This window comes from Lutjanus erythropterus, chromosome 1 (genome assembly GCF_056507025.1).
Source record: "Lutjanus erythropterus isolate fLutEry1 chromosome 1, fLutEry1.hap2, whole genome shotgun sequence".
Lineage (NCBI taxonomy): Eukaryota > Metazoa > Chordata > Actinopteri > Lutjaniformes > Lutjanidae > Lutjanus > Lutjanus erythropterus.
The window spans coordinates 6,920,236-6,938,734 of NC_139317.1; the positions used below are offsets into that span (position 1 = coordinate 6,920,236).

At 39.8% G+C, this 18,499-nt stretch overlaps 1 protein-coding gene across 1 annotated transcript in view; it reads left to right on the forward strand.

Annotated features, from left to right (window-relative positions):
* LOC146332578 (protein kinase C-binding protein NELL1-like) overlaps positions 1-18,499 on the forward strand; it is a 381,691-nt gene that overhangs the window by 352,375 nt on the left and 10,817 nt on the right. The window contains exon 16 of the mRNA XM_084732249.1: positions 5,071-5,211. Within this exon, the coding sequence (XP_084588375.1) occupies positions 5,071-5,211 (141 nt within the window). The remainder of the gene's footprint in view (positions 1-5,070; positions 5,212-18,499) is intronic.

Here is an 18,499-nt window from a genome sequence, read left to right on the forward strand (position 1 = left end):
ACTGTGCTGAAGGAGTCTAATTGCTCCTGGATTGAACGCAGTATAACCAGCAGAAGCCCACGGACATATGCCCTCTCATGCACACTCCCAGCCAGCACTGCTCTTTTGTTAAAGGGTTAGCTGCTCTCAGCCACCTGTCACCTCTAATCTTGGTATGTTTCAGTGGGATGTCAGAGAGGGAATCTTTTGGTGTAGCTCTGACCGGATCTCTGACCTGAGAGGCTGACAGAGGGCAGCCCTCCCAGCAGCTGTCACGTCTTATTACCTCGAGCACACCGGGCTAACGGCGCGACCGCAACACACACTGCTAAACAGCTCACCCTGAGGCTCTCCTTTATCTGTCTGGAGATAAATATGTGTTTTTAAGCTAGGGTCAAAGGTATCAACCGTGACTTTCACAACAAGGCTGGAATAACAAACAAAATGTTCATAGATTCCAGATCAGAGGGTTAGTTGGGTTAAATGTTAATGGCTGGAGAAGCTGCACCTATATGTTGATGCCATATGTAAAATGTTCTCGCGGGGTTAGCTATACACCAGTCAGCCGCAACATGAAGACGACTGACAGGTGAAGTGAATAACATCGATCATCTCATTACCATGATACCTGTCAAGGGGTGGCATGTATTAGACAGCAAGGGAACAGTCGGTCAGGAAGCAGGGATGCACCCGAATACAAATACTTCATTCAGTAAAGAACAAATAATGTAATGGAAACAGATATTTTCTGTCCGGGTTGCTCATTATTATTCTGAAAACATCAGCTGCATGATAACCTCGATTATTAAAAAGGTTGCACCTACCTTAATCAATCACAGAGTTAATGCACCGAGGTTATTCCATTCAAATGAAGGACAATTTATATACTAGTATATCAGATTTTTCAATTTCCCCCCAGTTAAAGGGAAGGTGGTGGTTTGCTTCAAACAGTTTGTAAAATTCTGTTTTGTTCTAAATAAAAAGAGAGAAAGTACAGTATGAGGATGTGGAAATATATTTCATAATTTGTTATTTGCCACTATTAAATCATGTTGATGCTATGAAGGCACAACAGTTGCATTGCCAATTAATATTAGTCTATAAAATAGAACATTTTCCCAGTTTTACATGACTTCCAGTAAACACCACGGCATCTTCTGATCCTCCAAATAATGATGTCCCTGTGCACCAGTAATTGGTAGCAGGAAAAATGGGCGAGTGTAAGGATTAGAGATGAAACGATAATTGGTTTAATGATAAATGGCAATAAAATTTGTGACAACGAGTATTATTGTTGTGTCATCGCCAAGGACTTGATGAAATGATTTCAGTGTGTGTATCAGCACTTTTCAGCACATTTAACAATACATAATCATCCCGACAACTGAGAATTTTGGTAACTGTAATTGCAATATGAATCTCTAGGAATCTCATTTCTACTAAGGATCTGAGCAACGACAAAATGGTCATATAGATGAACAGGTCAGAGCGTCTTGTGGGGTGTTCCTGGTCTACAGTGGTTAGTACCTATCACAAGTTCTCCAAGGAAGGGCAACTAGGTGGAAAGGCAGCAGGGTTATGTGCACGCCCAAGGCTCATTGATGCATTAATGCAGCTAAGGCCAGCCTGGTCTGATCCCACAGAAGAGCTACTGTACCACAAACTGCTGAAAAGGGTCATGTTCATAATGATAGAAAGGTGTCAGAACACACAGTGCACCGCAGCTTGGTGCATAAGGGGCTGCAGACCGGTCTGAGTGCCCTGTTCACTAGCAAAAGCACCTTAAATGCGCTATGTGAGTTTCAGAACTGGACCGTAGGCTGTCCAATGGACTGGCATCCTAGACGGCACTTTCTCATGTTGTCTCAGACTAAGATTATCAAAGTAACCATAACTCAATACTTCTTCAATACTGCATTACTAATATTTGATAGTTTCAAAAGTACTGAAGCTATTAAAAAAAAGAGCATAGTGAGATCAGACAGGGTTCACTGACTTTTTCTGTACTAGCACAGTGCAGATTGTTCTTTTTCTTTTTTGTCGAAGGAAGTATTGTTTTTTTTAATACTAGTATTGTATCAGAGTCTAAAATTCTGGAATTGTGACAATATCTTGGACACCGGGTCACACTAGAGGGTACTTTATCACATTTTCTCCATTGTAAGGGAACTTTATCATGTTTGGCAACTTGAAAGACACTCTGGAGGGCACTTTATCACATATTCTCCAAAGGAAGGGCACTCTAGAGGGTACTTTATCATGTTGTCTTAGACAGTGAGCCACTGTAGAGGACACTTTATCATGTTTTCTCCACTGGAAGGGCATCCTGGAGGGGACTTCACCACATTGTCTTGAATATTAGGCCACTCTAGAGGGGATTGTACCATAGGGGCATCCAAGAGCGCAGCATTTTTTTCAAACATGGGGCCAACAGGGATGGATCAGAGCTCTTTTGGCATCACATGGGAGATCTGCAGGCATTAGGTCCTATTAGGCACATGGGTTTAATGCTATAGATGAAGTGTAAAAGGTAATTGTTTCCTATTTCTTAATATAAAGTGTAGCCCATAATTAAGTCAAATGACTTTACAACATAATCACTATAAAAAGAAGGTATACAAAACATTCAAATCATCCTCACAGTTTACTCAAATCCTTTCTATTTCTTTACACCTCTACATAGCCCTGACTCATTTTAAATGTACAATGACCTCAACACATCCCTCCTGTAACTAAAATTCACATCATCCTCAAAAAAAAAACTTGTTTTGATCGATCTAAGCTTGCACTGACTCATTTCTGAGTGAATGTGTGCTGACCTCGACACCTCTCTCCTGTAACTAAAATTCATATTATTCTCAAAAAACTTGTTTTGATCGACTCTAAACTCACACAGGTCTGCACCTCAGCGTGTGTTTATTCTCAGTGGATGCTTTGAAATGATAAACCAAGTTTGGATTTGTGCAGATAAGAGTCGGATTCTTGAAGAACATATGTATCAAAGATAAACACAACTTTCTCAAAGGGAAAAACTTTGATTAAAGGAATGTTCCAACATTTTGGGAAATGAGTTTGCTGTCTTACCAGGAGTTTTACTAGGTCAAAAACGCTTTCATCTTTTTATATTTATCGGATTCAAGCGTCTTGGGCTGTCAAGTGTAAATGAAAACAAGGAATGAGGCGGACTGGTATTCAATTGAGAGACACAACCTACTGTGATGTTGAGAAGATGCATCCGTCTCTCTAAGCTGCATGAATATTGTCTAGTCCTCCCTAATGGAACCACAGGTACTTCTTTTGAAGTAGTGACAATACAGTGCATAACATCATTTGTGAGCATTGCTTCACTTATATCATTGTTTTTACTGCTTTCATCATCAGATTTTAATCACTTACAGTTGGGAAGAAAAACAAAAAGTCACCAGAATCCACTTTCATTTCAGTTCACTGGAGCAGCCTGGAGATCTTCACTGCACAAAAGCACAACTTTATTCACTGATTTGGGCAGAGCGGGTTCATATTTTATCAAGAAAATATTTTCTGGTTCCCCCTCTGATATTCCAGCTGCTCCAGCTCTCTGTGATTTAATTAGTTTTCTGGCAGACAGATTTCGCAGCGTACTTTGCTCTGAATGTAGTTAACTGTGAATGCAATTAACTGTAAATACAATACCAAGATCATTTATGGAGTTTCCTGATGGCAAGATAGCTTTACTTGTTGCTCAGTCAAGGATGATGTGCAGGTCATTAATGTGAAATAAACCCTGACAGGGTGCAGGGAGGAGTTTAATCATCCTGAAGAGGTTTATTTCACAATACTGACCTGCTCATTGTACATTATCCTGCTTATTACATGGTTACCTACCATAAAAAATAAATAATGATGCAAAATAATGATTAGAAAATAATAATATGGATTCAAAAATGGCTTTATTGCTCCTCAAGAGTCTTTGATCAGAATTGTGTCCATGGCAACGGTCTGGTCAAGTATTTAACAAAGCCATGTAATGAAATAACTGCTAACTGCTAGTTGCTGTTAGCTTGGTTAGCTGTGACTCAGCCCCAGGGTCCCAGGAGTCAAACCTGGCAAGGAAACCACCTTGGTACTGTGGCCTATTCCCTGTTGTCAAACTGGTCTCTGTTGGTGTCACAGGCTGTTTTGTTCACAGGTTGCTTTCGCTCCAAGAATAGCCAGCTAATATGACAGCTCTCCTTCCTATATCCATAGTCCGTTTTAGCTGCATGGCGCACAGCGCTATTGACTAAACACCAATCAATGTCTGCGTCAAGTCCTTCCCTGTAGCTGCCTGTTTTACAGGAAACACACCAGCAATAAGCACTCCGCTAGCATAAGCACTCTGCTTGCTCATAAAAACTCTCTGCTGCTAGTCAAGCTACAAACTACTGCACTTGTCCTTGTTGATTTGCTCGAAATATGATGTTTTCACCCTTCAGCGACTATGTGAGATACACACAGGCATGACGGTTAACAAGCAGTCCCGCGCTACCTTTGCTCGTTTGCTATGGTTCGCATTTAAGCGACTGAAGGTATGACTGAAGGTCACGCTTTGACGGAAGGGGCGTGTGCGCAGGTCGGGTCTTACAGCTAGAAGCAAGAGAGCTGCAGATGAGGAGCAGAGCTCACACCATACATAATGGATGAGAGAGATTAACTCTCCCGAGGAGGAGCGAGGACCTAACGCCTCTGGGCCGGGCATGTGTATGCACGCGGCATGCCAGAGACAAAGCGTGCCGAGTAGAAACGGCAGAATGAGCGAGGAGAAGAAATACAGAAGCACAGGAAGGGAAACAACTCTGGTGCCAAATGGTGTGATTTCTGAAAGACTTTGATCCCTGCTGTGGCAGACAGGCTGCAGAGAATGTCGGCTGTGTAATGTGGGCAGCCGCTGACCCAGCTCTGCTGTTGTGGTGGCGGTTTGTCTGATTGGATCAACCTCCACCATTGCAGCTAGCACAGATCAAAGAGCAGGCAAAGAAGACACAAATGAGCTGAAGTTTCAGGATTATGTTCATTGCCAGGAGAATAATTCAGACTGATGCTGATGCTACAGTGTGTGTTTGTGTCTTTCAGATATCGACGAGTGCGCAGAGGGCCTGATCGAGTGCCACAACCACTCCCGCTGTGTCAACCTGCCCGGCTGGTACCACTGTGAATGCAGAAGTGGTTTCCATGACAATGGCTCCTACCTGCTCGATGGGAGCTCCTGCATTGGTGAGCAGACGTTGAATTGAAAACATCCTTATCACTGTTTGAAATACCAGCTCTCAACCTCTGCATGCTCCCCGCCTACTTACTACACACTTTACCCCCTTTCTCTCTCTTCCCGTGTTTTTTTTCACTCAGAAATTCTGAATACTGTCACTGCTTCTTCTTCAAGTGGCTTTTATGTCTGATCTCCAACATGATCCCTTGATTGCCATTCTTTGTGTCATTTATCCTCTTTGAAAAATCCGGCATATACATGTATCAGCACTTACTGTGATGTTATGTATGGGAGCATGTGTGTTTGCTCTAACATGCCATCCAGCAGTTTTACAAGGAGGCTAATCAGAGTTTTTTCTCTCACCTTCACAGCTCGAGATCTAACCATGCAGTGTGAAATCCACACACACACACAACCTCTTAATGAGATATTCATGAGGAACACACATCAGACATTTGTGTCCTGTGTGCCCAGCTCACAAAGCCAGAGAGAGGCAGAGTTACAGACGTAAACAGGGAAGGGCCAGATGTGTGCGCTTCCTGTGTCAAAACAGTGTTGATAAGGCTTAGAGAAGGAAAGCACAGTCAAAGTCCTTCCTATACAATCAATGATTAACAGCCATACATTCAAACTGCAAGCAGCTTGCTAAATAATCTGCATTTCCACCATTTTACGATGCAATTCCATGTGAACAGTTTGTGTACAGTACTGTTTTTTTCCCTCCTATATCATGATGTTGATGATTCCTACAGTAGCCAGAAAGCGAGCTCCAATCATAGAGCAAAAATTAAAACATAGGAGAAATAAATCAATACAATTTCAGCAGTTTACTTCAGGTTAGATGCTGCTGCTGTCACTCCCACACCCAGATACTGGTTCTGCTACTCTGTCAGATTAAAGTCTTAGGAGGCGGCGAAGAGCTGAAATCAAATCCATGCACTTCTTATGCTTACCAAGTGGCTCTGTTTTAAAATAGTTTGACTCATCACTTTGTTAATCTTGACTACATTCCACTTCTTGTCCTAACTGGTGTAACAACAAAAGATTTTTTTTTTTCTGAAGTTCAGTGTAAGAGAGTTGCATGTGTTACAAAACTGCAGCAAACTATTTAATGGTTTTGTGACTCGTTGGTTGTTTTGGTGATAGCGTTAATGCAGGAAACAAAGAGAGAGATGGATCATCACAACATTTCTGTATGATCACGATGGCTGTACACCTCTTAACAAGGTTCAACTGTCCCATCCAGCAGGCACTGATTTGGTGATTTACAGGTCAAAAGACAACCACACATCTAGATAATAAGTGGGCTAAATTTTGTTAAAAAGTAAAACTTTTTAAAATATCTATGTTACAAATAACTGTTGTTTCAACAACACTTTAATGCTTATACTTTTATGTGCAGTTATGACCTGCTGCACACTGAAATGCAATTTAATTTGTTAAAATGACAATTACCATAACCTAGACATCGAGAAGTCTAAAGGGCTTTTCAAACTGCACTTAGCCCCAGGCTGAGAGAGCTACTAGACCCGGGCTAAGAAAGCTTTCACACTGGCAATGTATAGCAGTGTCTGGAGCTCAATGCTAACTTAATAACATGCCTTTATATGATCACAATGACAACTCCAACATGGTGTGCCTTAAATTTCAAAGTTATGTTTTTCTCCTCAGCAAAATATTTCTTTAAGCTCAGGGCTTCACTTAGAAGTGTTGTATAAAGCCTTTTAGGTTGTCTCCTTGCCTAAGTTTTTAGACTAAGAGCTTTCACAGCACTCACTGTCATACTACAGCATATGACACTCATTCTATAGCTAGCTTAGCTGACACACTTGTTAGCCATGTTAGCTGGCTTCTCCAAAATGGAAGACAAAGAGAATACAAAAAGAAAAACAAAGCCAAAGTGGACAGAAGATGAGAATGTTGTTGTCCCAAAAGAATATGAAAAGCACAAATGCATAATCCAAAGTAAATTTAATGCAGCCATAAAAAAATATGCACCAGCAGAAGATGTGGCAAGAAGTAGACTGACAACCAACTGACAAAACGAATGTGTGAAGTCGGCTGTGAAATGAACCATAGATGAAGTAACGAAGAAATATGAAAATATTAGTGAGAGCAAGAAAGAAGATGGCCAAATATCGACAGGAGTTGACAAAAAAATGTCAATAAAACAATATGTCTAACATTAATATATGAGACAGAGTTGCGTTGTTTGGCGAGCTACAGAGTTGCTAGTGCTGACGTTAAGTCTATACTCTAACAAGGTGCTAGCATTACTCAGTGTCCTGAAAAGTGCTTCTTGATATTTTCTCCTTCTCATCAATCACCATAAATTAGGCCATTGCCTTATGTTTTACAAATGATTTCACTTTTAAAGGACTGTTGTGGGTCTCTTAAAATGTTCTGAGGAAAAATGTCTTGTTTCTGGCAACTCATAATGAAATACTAAAGTAGGTAAAGGCAAACACTTAAAACAAGAAACAGTTTTTCCAACAACATCCAAAGGAAATCCTAATGGTGATTTTATGCAACTCATTTTTCCCGAGGCATCCTTGGATGAAAAATTATGGGAAATCTTTTTGGGAAGTCTTTTTATGCAACTGGGCACTGATGTTTAGAAGGTATAACAATATTTACCACGGTCACATCTTCACATCTTAGTTTAGCATGCTAACATTTGCTAATAGCAATAAACATAAGCACAGCTGCTTACTGACATTACCTGAACTTTAGGATTTTCACTGGTTCAGCATATTACAGATGACATTTTGCCTGTATGAGAGCAGGAGCTCAATATCTAAATATCACTCATCAAATCCAAGGCACTGCTCTTATTTTTGCAGCAGTGAAAAGTTGTAATGGATGCAGCAAACAGGCCCGCTTGGCTGAGCGGAACGCTTCAGCTTTCACTTAACCTTTAAATCAAAATGCAACATCAGCAGTCCGGTTTGATTCATTTACTTCAAGGGGAGAGGTGTAATTTCAGCAAATTCCCCCAGACAGTGGTTTCGCTCAAACTCAATTTTTAAGAAAAGTGACAGACAGCAGCTTCGTGTCACATTACCACACAGATTGAACACCATCCAGAGCATCTTTAAAGGCAGAATCACTGGCTCACAATGTCTCAAAGTAAGACACAGTGTGTTTTGCATCCAATTAGAGTTTTAAATATTTGAATTCAGTCACCTATATGCCATCACAACTTCTACTGCTAATTATAATCAACATTTTGGTATCAGTAAACTCTCTTCTCTTCACTTAGTGGAGATGAACCTAACTATGATGGTTCAAGAGTCAAATCTGTCTTACAAAACTACAGGAAAGTGTCAGTAAATGTACAACTTGTTAATAATAATTCAAAGCTAGAGAAAGAGACACCCATCCTAGAATAGTTTCACTGACAAAAACAAAACACAAGCCAGTTGTGTGTTGAAGTTCAACAATCATAAATGGACTACGCCATCAATGGAGAAGCGGAAACATACAGATTATTAATTATTATTAACTAATATTAACACCAGTAGTTTTAACATCTAACTGTAAAACTAGGTCTCAAAGTTTTCTTTTATATGAGGTTGGAAAAATACATTTAAGGCAACAAGGCAGGCTGAGAGAAAGTGTGTGTAACATCACAGATATAGTACAACAGTTTAAGGTTTAAACGCATATCTTTCTTAAAGGGATAGTTCGGATTATTTGAAGTGTGGACGTATGAGGTACTTACCAATAGTCAGTAGATGCCTGTCCACGTGCCCCCAGTTTGGAGAGGCAGAGAGGAGTACCAGCATGGAAGCTAAGCGGTGTACTGCTGTGGACAGGGTCAGCAGTAAACTGTATTTTAGCCACTTCAAAAAAGGTCCACCTAAAAAGATCAATATCAGTTTAAGTGTATGCGACATCAAAAATATTTGCACCGCTGTACTTTGCCGTTGGGCGGCCTTTTCCGACGGGAAGTGGCTCTTATATAAATCAAACATTGCTTTCTCTAAACCAACCAAAATCCATAGGCGAAATCAGTCATTTTAAGCTTGCAGAGTACAAGAGCTGCTGGTCTACAGCTGCTTTGAACAGTGAGTTTGTTTGTGTTATTGTGACACTTCTGTTTTAAAAGGTTAGTTTGAATTCACCGAAGTCACGCAATAATGCAAACAAACGAATAGATCAAGGCAGCCATACACCAGCAACTCTGCTGTTCTGTGAGGTAAAATTACTGATTTCGCTTATGGGGTTTGGTTGGTTTGGAGAGAGCGATATATTTTGCTTATAGAACGGTGGTTTCTTGTTGGAAAAGGCTATCTGACAGCAAAGTGGTGAAAATATTCTAAATATAGTGTACACTTAAACTGATATCACTTTTTTTAAGTGGCTAAAATATTTTTTGTAGCTCAGGTGCTGGTGTCCCTCACCGCTTCTCTTTAAAGGAATATGACGATAGCTGTGCTCAGCATGGATTCACAGCTGTTATAATGTATTCCACTGGTCTCCAAAGTCATGGCAAAATAAAGTATCAAACCTTCTGTAGAAAATAATCCCAGCAACATAATCCACTTCTCTGCTGTGGTCCTTATGTTCAGTATGTTTCTTATACTTGTCGTTTCTCCACAACAGAGGTAAATAAACAACTTCTGTGTCACATCATAGCTCCTAATCTCCAGCAGAAGTGGCATATTTACTAAGTTAACGTTTGGTACAAACTAAACATACAAATCAACAGCAGAGAGATGGACTATGTTGCAGAAGTGGTTTGAGAAGTTTCTATTGACATTTGAATCGAATATAAAAATGAATCCCTGCTGACTTTAGCTTTCAGTCTCAACTGGTCTTTTTGATAGACAGAAGATACTTTTTTTTCCCATTAAAGCCTCTTCATGTAGGATTTGAAGATGCCTTGAAGAAAAGATGATAGGCAAGTTTCCATCCAAATTTAGCACAAATTTTAACAGAATTTCCAGAAAATCACCCTTAAAAATGCTAATTAATGTGCGTCACTACAGTTATGCAAATATTAGGAGTAGGTTCATCGAAATAAAGTTGATGATGATTAGTTTCCTTTAAAGGGATAGTTCGTATTATTTGAAGAAGGGCTGTATGAGGTACTTGTCAATAATACGTCTATGCTATATTTAGAGGCTCTTTGAACAGGTTATATAAGTCAAATATCACTCTCTCTCCAAACCAACCAGACTCCAGTGACAAAATCAGTCATTTTCCCTTGCAGAACACAGGAATTGCTGGTCTACCTCTGCCTCAATAGATCTTTTTGTGTGTGTGTTATTGTGTGACTTTGGTGTTTTAAAAGGTTACTTCGGATTAACAGAAGTCACACAATAACACGAACAAACCAACCAATCTAGGCAGCGGCAGACCAACAACTCCTGTGTTCTGTAAGGTAAAATGACTGTTTTTGCCAAAGGATTCTTGTTAAGCAGGTAAAGTAAAGTGCTGACATGGGTTGCCTCAGTTTTTTTCTACAAACAAAAACTTATGCTATCAGAGAGATGCTATTGTTGATGGTATTAAAAAAACATGACTGAGACATTTGTCACATCAATCACAAGTATAATTGGACATTAACTTACTTGATTGCTGAGGCTTTCAACAAACAGTCATGACTTGAAATATGATTTGTATAATGTGATTAGTAAAAGCTGTTACTTGCATTTTTATAGCAAGATTAATGGAATTAATGACTTTGCTTTTCTAGATTGTACAGCATAAATACGAGTGAGTCATAATGTGTGTCTGTGTGTGTGTCACTCTTCAACCAGACAAGTGCATGTAGCTGTGACGGTACAGTATATCCACCACCTTACTCCCCCGGCTGTGCAAGTATTAGGCTGGAAGTCAGCCAGGGAAATAAGTACAAATGACAATTTAACAGGATTTTTTCCCCCCTCCACAATACCCCCCCCCCCCCCCCAACAGCCTCTCATGACTCAACCAAACAGAAAGTGGGATTTTGTAATAAGAGAGCCAGCTGAAAGCAGACAGCAGCAGCAGCAGCAGCCATCAGTGCACATAAACAGCTGCATGGTGGCCAAGAGAATGTGACAGCCATGCAGGAAACAGCAGATAGCACGAGGGACGATAATTAGTGAGCCAGAAGAGGATAATGTTTTGGGAAAGCAGAAACTCACTTTGTTTGTGTTTATTTATATCAGTAATTGTGTACGTAATTTAATCTGGTAAAGAGGGTAGGGTTTTTTTTTGTTTGTTTTTTTTTCCGTTGAAGGATATTTCAGAAATGCGTGCACAGTTTTCAGCTAAACTTTCAGATGCAAATCAAAAGCCAAAAAGCGTCACTTTCCCACGTTATTTCTGCAAAAAAAAAAACTGTGTTTCCTAAGGGTATGGTAATGGGTTGATGAAAGCAATCTAACATAAAAATCAAGCGTTAATATTCTGTGTTTTGCTGCTGCAAATTGGAGAATTATTCACTCGGATTTTGGACGTGTGCCCCGTGAAAAAGGGCTTCCCAGTTAAAGGATTTGTTGTGTTTTTCAAATGAACGGAGCGCTTTGTTGTAATGTTGGTGCTAATTTGTGTTTGGCACATGGAGCAACTAGCTGCGCTTCTCTCGGGGCGTCCTGCTGGGTGACACATGAATCTATAAGGGTCTTTTATCTGTGAAGTGCACTTCCTCATTTTCTGTTTAGGGCTACGCTCAAAGTGTCTGTTCAAAGAGACACTTCTCACACGCCCATATACCGTTGTTTTTTTGTTTTTTTTCTGCATGTGGAAAACTTACATAGATAAGTAGTCAAGGGACACTGGGTGCACAGTGAACACTACAAAGTTTAGTAAATTTAGGTGAAAGTAAATGTACTTTAAAGCCATTACAAATTAGTTTATAAGTGTTTATTTGCCTCTGTATGAACTATATCGTTATTAATGTCTGCCAGTTCAAAGAAAGTAGTTTGTGGTTATGGCAGAGGAAACGCTTCAGCTTTTGTCCACAGGGGCCTCCTTGTAGTTGCTTAAAATAAAGTTTATAAAAGTCAATAGAAAACTAAAGTGAAACCAGACGTACAGTGGGAATTGCTTTCTTTTTCTGTATTTTTCATGCAGATCGCCATCAAATTGACATTTTTTATATTTATAGTATGAATATAAAGGACAGTTTTGCTACTTTTCCTTCATCAGGGGGTCAACGGGGCATTACACGACCCGGCTTCAACCTCAGGTGCTTTCCCCCGTGCAAGTTCGTTTTCTAGCCTGAGAAACACCAGCTTTCACTGCTGCATCTCGTTGCCTCGCTTTTGGCAATTTGTCTTAAGCATCGAGGAGATTACAATTTTCACTGAGAGGAAATTACTTTCCTTTTCCCGTCACGATTTAAATGCACAACCAAGAAGCAGATGGGTTACTGCAAGGCAGAATATCACTCAAATAAAGTTAAAAAAAACAGATAAAATATAGACTAAACCAAGTTACAGGGTGAACAGATCGATAACAGGGTGCCCCAAATGCATCCTCTGCTCCGAGTGTTTTAAACCGTCCAAACTCGAGCGTCGCTTTCAACAAAAGCAACATACGAAGGCTGAAAAGAGATATCTTGCAGAGCGGGACCCCCGGCCATCAGCTAATGCTATTTAGGAGGCCTTGCCAGGAAAAATTTGGAATTGTTGCCATAGAGCATGACTTCTTCCTGGGGGTGAAAAAAGGCATACAGGGACTCCTGGGAAGCAGCAGCGTTCTGTTTCGAGGTTAATAAATTACATAGTATTGGATTGGTACATAGACTCATGTACTCACTAATACTGATACCAAGATTTTAGGCAGAATCAGAGGCATTTTCAGTTATTGGTGTCATATCGAACCACTCTACATAAAACAAATGACTGTTCTTAGTGTGTGTTTGTGTTACACTGAATTGTTGTTTATTGCTTCTTTGTGTGTGAGTGAGTGCTTTGCTGCAATATGTCAACATTATGTGCATTTATTTTTCACAATGTAGACCTAACACTAAGATTCTTGCAGTAACTTGTGTTAAAATACTGTGCCGTAATATTTCAGTTTGATATGTTGGGAAATTAAAGGGACAGTTCACCCTGATATCAAGAATAGAAATTCTGGCCTGTAGTGATATTTATCCATCTAGATATTTTTGGTGCGAGTTGTGGAGTTTTGAAGGCAGTAGAGATGTCTGCCTTCCTTCCAATAAAATGGGACTAAATGGCAACTGGCTTGTGGTGCTCAAAACAAAAAAATATATAATCCACAGACCTTCTTGTGAGCAGTTTCATGTAGGAACTATTTTCTTTGTACAGTAGAATCTCCCTGAACTACTTTCAAATCTACCAGAACAGCTTCCTTTCTAATGTTAATATTATACACCCTTTTGCGGTAGTCATTTTGACATGGAATATCAATGATTCTAATAAACGTTCTGTTCCATTGTGCATATTTGCTTACCGGAAAAGCCCTGCTGCCCTGAATGGACTGGGACTTTTATTGAGTATCACTGATAACACCTGTGTTTATCCTGCTATTTCAAGTCAATTCCGTCAGCTGTGAAAAGGGTCTTTACGATTGTATTCATCTGTCACAATACCTTGTTCTCTTTTAAGTTTTCACTACATTGTGTTACGTTGCATTGTGTTGCATTGCATATTGTTGTGGTGAGGACCGGAGCAGCTGCAAGCCGCAGCCCTTTTGCTTTATTTCTTTGACTGAGGAGCTGCATGGGCTGCATCTCAAAACATATTTATTATGCCTAATGCTTTAGGGAGAGACAGGTGGCTTTAATAAACAGATTGTGCATAGAGATGAGGATAATACACCATAAACTCCCACGGTCTCCCTTCACAACAGGGTGTGTGCATCATTTTCTCTCTGCTCTCTCTGTGATGTACATGACCTTTCCATATGTGCTGCCTGGAGATACACCAAAGAAATATTTAAATACTCAAATACTGAGCTTTCTGATGATTTCTAATTACCAACATCTGTCAGAGGGATTTATTTGTCGTGTTTCCATGTGTGTGTGTGTGTCTGTGCCTGTGTGAATATTTGTTGTCATGTTCATACAGTGCCGGATTAGTGCTTTCATGTCTAACAGCACATGTAGGTGCGAGTGTAAGTTTTTTCATATGGTTGGTTGTGCTCAGCTGGTTTCTCCTGGGGGCTTTTGTGTTGGGTTGTAAGGCTGCCTTTCACAGCCTACGTGTAAGTGTACGCTTCATCTGCGAGCAGCAGCTTGTGGCTGAATGTGGTGAATGTAGCATGAAGAGCATTAATCCTTCACCAGCGGAGGTACAGTATGTCTGTCTGGCTGATGGGGATTTCATTTACTGTATGCAAATAGTCTGTCGCAGGCACAATAAGTTCTCGGCTGAGCTGTTTTCCCCTCTCTATGTACCCAGCAAACTGGATACAGCAACCAATTAGACTGTGTATACAGCAGTGTCTCAGTGTATTGTTGGGGCTGGTGTGGCCAAGCCTCACGTCCAACCAGAGTAACTCTTCCTGCCGGATAACATCATCATTCTCCACTGAAGAGACTTCATGTTGCATGGTGTTTACAGTGTGAGCAACGTCTGCCAGAGGCTCTTAACCTACGTGAAAAAATCTGGCTTAACATGTCAAGTAATATTTCTATAGCACACTCCATACAGTGTAAGTTCAATGTGCTTCACACACAACAAATATGAACAAAGTAAAATACAACATCAATACAGATTTAAATACGTATATGGAAAAGATTATGTATTTTTGCTGCTTTTAAAGCATTACATTTTTAATGATAATTAATTATACAACCATAAATCAACTTATTCTTGGATTCTGCGTCCATTTCTGACCAATTTTTCTGATTCTTTTTTAAGAAATTCAACAACCAAGAGTTTTTTTAATTAGTTTGTGGGACTTACTGTCTTTTTATTTAAAAGAAGTAGGCAAGTGATATAAGTACTGCAACACTTGCTAGTAAAAACTGAGGCCCTCATGATTTTAACAGAGATAAACAATGTTTACTTTGTGAGCATGCAAAAACACATGAAAATGTGAGCTCAGTCTCTTCAGTCTGCATACAAATAAGACAACTTTAGACTTTTAAGAGGGGTGCAAAATTTGACTTTGTTGTTTTGCAATGTCAGATTTTGTGTGCAGGTGAAATTCCAAGTTGTCCCCTTGAAAAAAAAAAAAAAAGTCAGATGATGCTGCATAAAGAGTGAGAAAGTGTGCATACAGAGGAAGTGGGGAGATTGGATAGGTCAAGCAACCATGGGACTTTTTACCCTGGAAGCCAGGGCTCGTATCCTGTGTGAAACCAAAAGTCGATGCAATTTAAAGATTTAAGTAACACACAGTAACTTTACCTGCATCGCAAGATGTGCATGATGTGATTTGTTGCCCAAACCTAACCAAACTGCAACCATCTCACAGTGTGAACCATGTTTGCTTTTGTCACCATGACGACAAAGGTTACCTGGCTATGAATCTATTAATAGGAAGGACAGGCGTATCAGCTGTACATAAAAGTGGACAGTGGCATATGCGCTACACACAGAAAGTGTGAAGTTGTGCTATTTGTATGCAGACTGATGAGACGGGATTGTAAAATGTACCTTGGTTTTGCCAATATCTGCAAAAAATCACCAATGCTCACTTCTAGAGTAATTTTTTCCAACATCTTAGCTGTATTCTCTGTCCTCTACAAACTTCCACAGTCCCTCAGTCCTCTCTTTATTTCTGTTATTGCGACATGTCTTAACTAACTGCGTTTAGCAAAACAGATCTGCAGTCCCACCACATGTGGCTTTATTCTGTTTATATGTAGTCTTTACTCTAGGAAATGCATGGATGTTTTGACTGATTTTACAATGGGAAGAGAAATAGTCACTTTCATCAGCTTGTACTTCTGGTCTCGTGTGTTGTGTTCGGTCAAAATATTCATGTACTTTACTCTAACAGTGTCAGTAACATTGTAAATAACTATTTCTACGTAGACATATGAAGTGAGCCACATGACATACAGTTCCAAGCCTGAATTTCCAGTCTTTTGTTGTGTGTGATCAGCATTTTTTATTTTAATTTTAAAACAGACAAGACAATACAAACCAACAGACAAAGACAACAACAGTGCAGCAAACACAGCCTTTAAACAGGAAAAAAGGGAAAACAAAAATTTGAAATAAATTGTGGCAGTGATAACTGAAAGCTTTATTATAGACTTAAGACGACTACTAATTTTACAGCTGGAACATTTTGGGTCCAATATCACCAGATGTGGTGGAGTGTGGGGGCTAAGATAGCTTTTTTTTTAAAGGGATAGTTCACCCAAAAATGAAAACACAGTCATTATCTACTCACCCTCATGCCGACTGAAGGATGGCTTTAGTTTTTTAGTCCATAAAACACTGCTGGAGTTTCACAGGAAAACGGTGTTGCAGAATCTCCCAAACAGTGGAAGTGAATGGTGAACAGTTTTTAAACATAAAATACAACTGGAAAGAAACCATAAAATGCCTTCATACTGCTTGTCTGGTGTGATCCAAGTCTCCTAAAGCCTCAACATGCCAAGTTTACACCATGTTTTTAGCCTGAATCTTCACTGTAGATCTTTAGCTTGGAGCCACGTTCATGTGCACATGCACAACATCTGAACTGGGTGTGTGTGTGTGTGTGTGACTGTGTGCAAACGGCATGCCGGGACTTTAGGAGACTTGGATTATGCCAGAAAAGCAGTATGGAAGCATTTTATGTTTTTCATTCTGTTGTGTTTTACATTCAATTCCATTGTTGGGGAGAATTTGCAGCACTGTTTTCCTGTGAAACTCCAGCAGTGTTTTGCAGACTAACAAAATAAATCCAACCCTCAACTGGCATGAGTGTGAGTAGATAATGACTCAGTTTTCATGTTTGGGTGAACTATCCCTTTAAGGTTGTCCCTGATGGACACAGCAAGGGAATTTGAGGTTTTCTTAACTTGTGGTACAACATCCAAGAAAGTTCAGGTTTCACTTTATCCCTGTATGTAATAACATAACATAAGTAATCCCAAACCTGTAGTCCACAGTGATCAGGCAGAAGTAGTCACATGCACAGAGGCTGCATTCAAATTCAAAATGATATCACCTGAAAATAACAAAGTCTATCTAAATTCTGATCATGTAGAGCTGAGTCTGACATTTATCAGCAGAGAAACAGGGATGTGTGGAAACCAAGCTTTGTAAACTTGTAACAGTCCTCACAGTTTCCCATCTGATTCAGCTGTCTAGAAAGTAACTGGACTTGTTGACCATGTTTCTCACAGTGTGAAAATATGGCCAGAGTTAAACATGCAAGCAAAAAATATGATCCTTTTTATTTATTTATTTTTTTGTTTCAGTTTTTCTACTTCAGGGCTTTGTTAATGCAACACTAGTAGCGTGCTGTCAGTGTTGCGTGGGCGTGATCGATGTCTGTAGGCAGCAGGTGCTGGCAGGGGAGAGCAGCGGCACTACTGTTGAAGGGACTTTGGTCTTTTTCTCTCTGAACAGCTCACATTTATGAGGATAAAGAGTGTTAAATGTCATGGCTTGATAAAAGGCAGGGACAGACTTTTGGCACCCCATTTCCTGTGCCACGCTGATAAAGAAAAGTAGATGAAAATGCCGTCTGTTGCCTCTGTTCGTGTCGGTTCTTGGAGAGGAAAAGTGAGAAAGAGGCTGACTGAGCAGATGTCTCATTCCTTTGATGATTCAACTGAACCCACTAAGCGAATATAGGCTATGATTGATGTGACGGAAGCTTTGATGCCAGGTATAATTTTTGTGCAGTATATACAGGGAAGGGATGTAAAACATGGCTTAATTTTTTCCCTCAAATTATAATGCAAATCATTTTGTTTTAAATTTGAATTCATTATAACAAAACAAACACAACACACTATCCCTCAAAATATGTGTAAGGGATAGCAACACAGTTTTGTGAATAAAGAGATAGTTTGGATTATTTAATGTGGAGATGTATGAGATGCTTTTCGATAGCACAGAAGCTAAGCATTGCACTGCAGTGGATGGGTGGTCAGCAACAGAGGGTATTTTATCCTAACTAAAAAAAAGTCAGTATCAATTTAAGTGTACACTATATTTAGAATATTTTCACTGCCTTGCTTTACTGTCAGATAGCCTTTTTGGATGGGAAACCGTCATTGTACAAGTTTGCTCTCTCCAAACCAACCAAACTCCATGGTAGGAATCAGTAATTTTACCTTGCAGAACACAGGAGTTGCTGGTTTACCGCTGCCTTGATCTCTCAGTTTGTATGCGTTAATGTGTCTCTTTGGTGAATCAAAAGGATAGTTCACTTTCA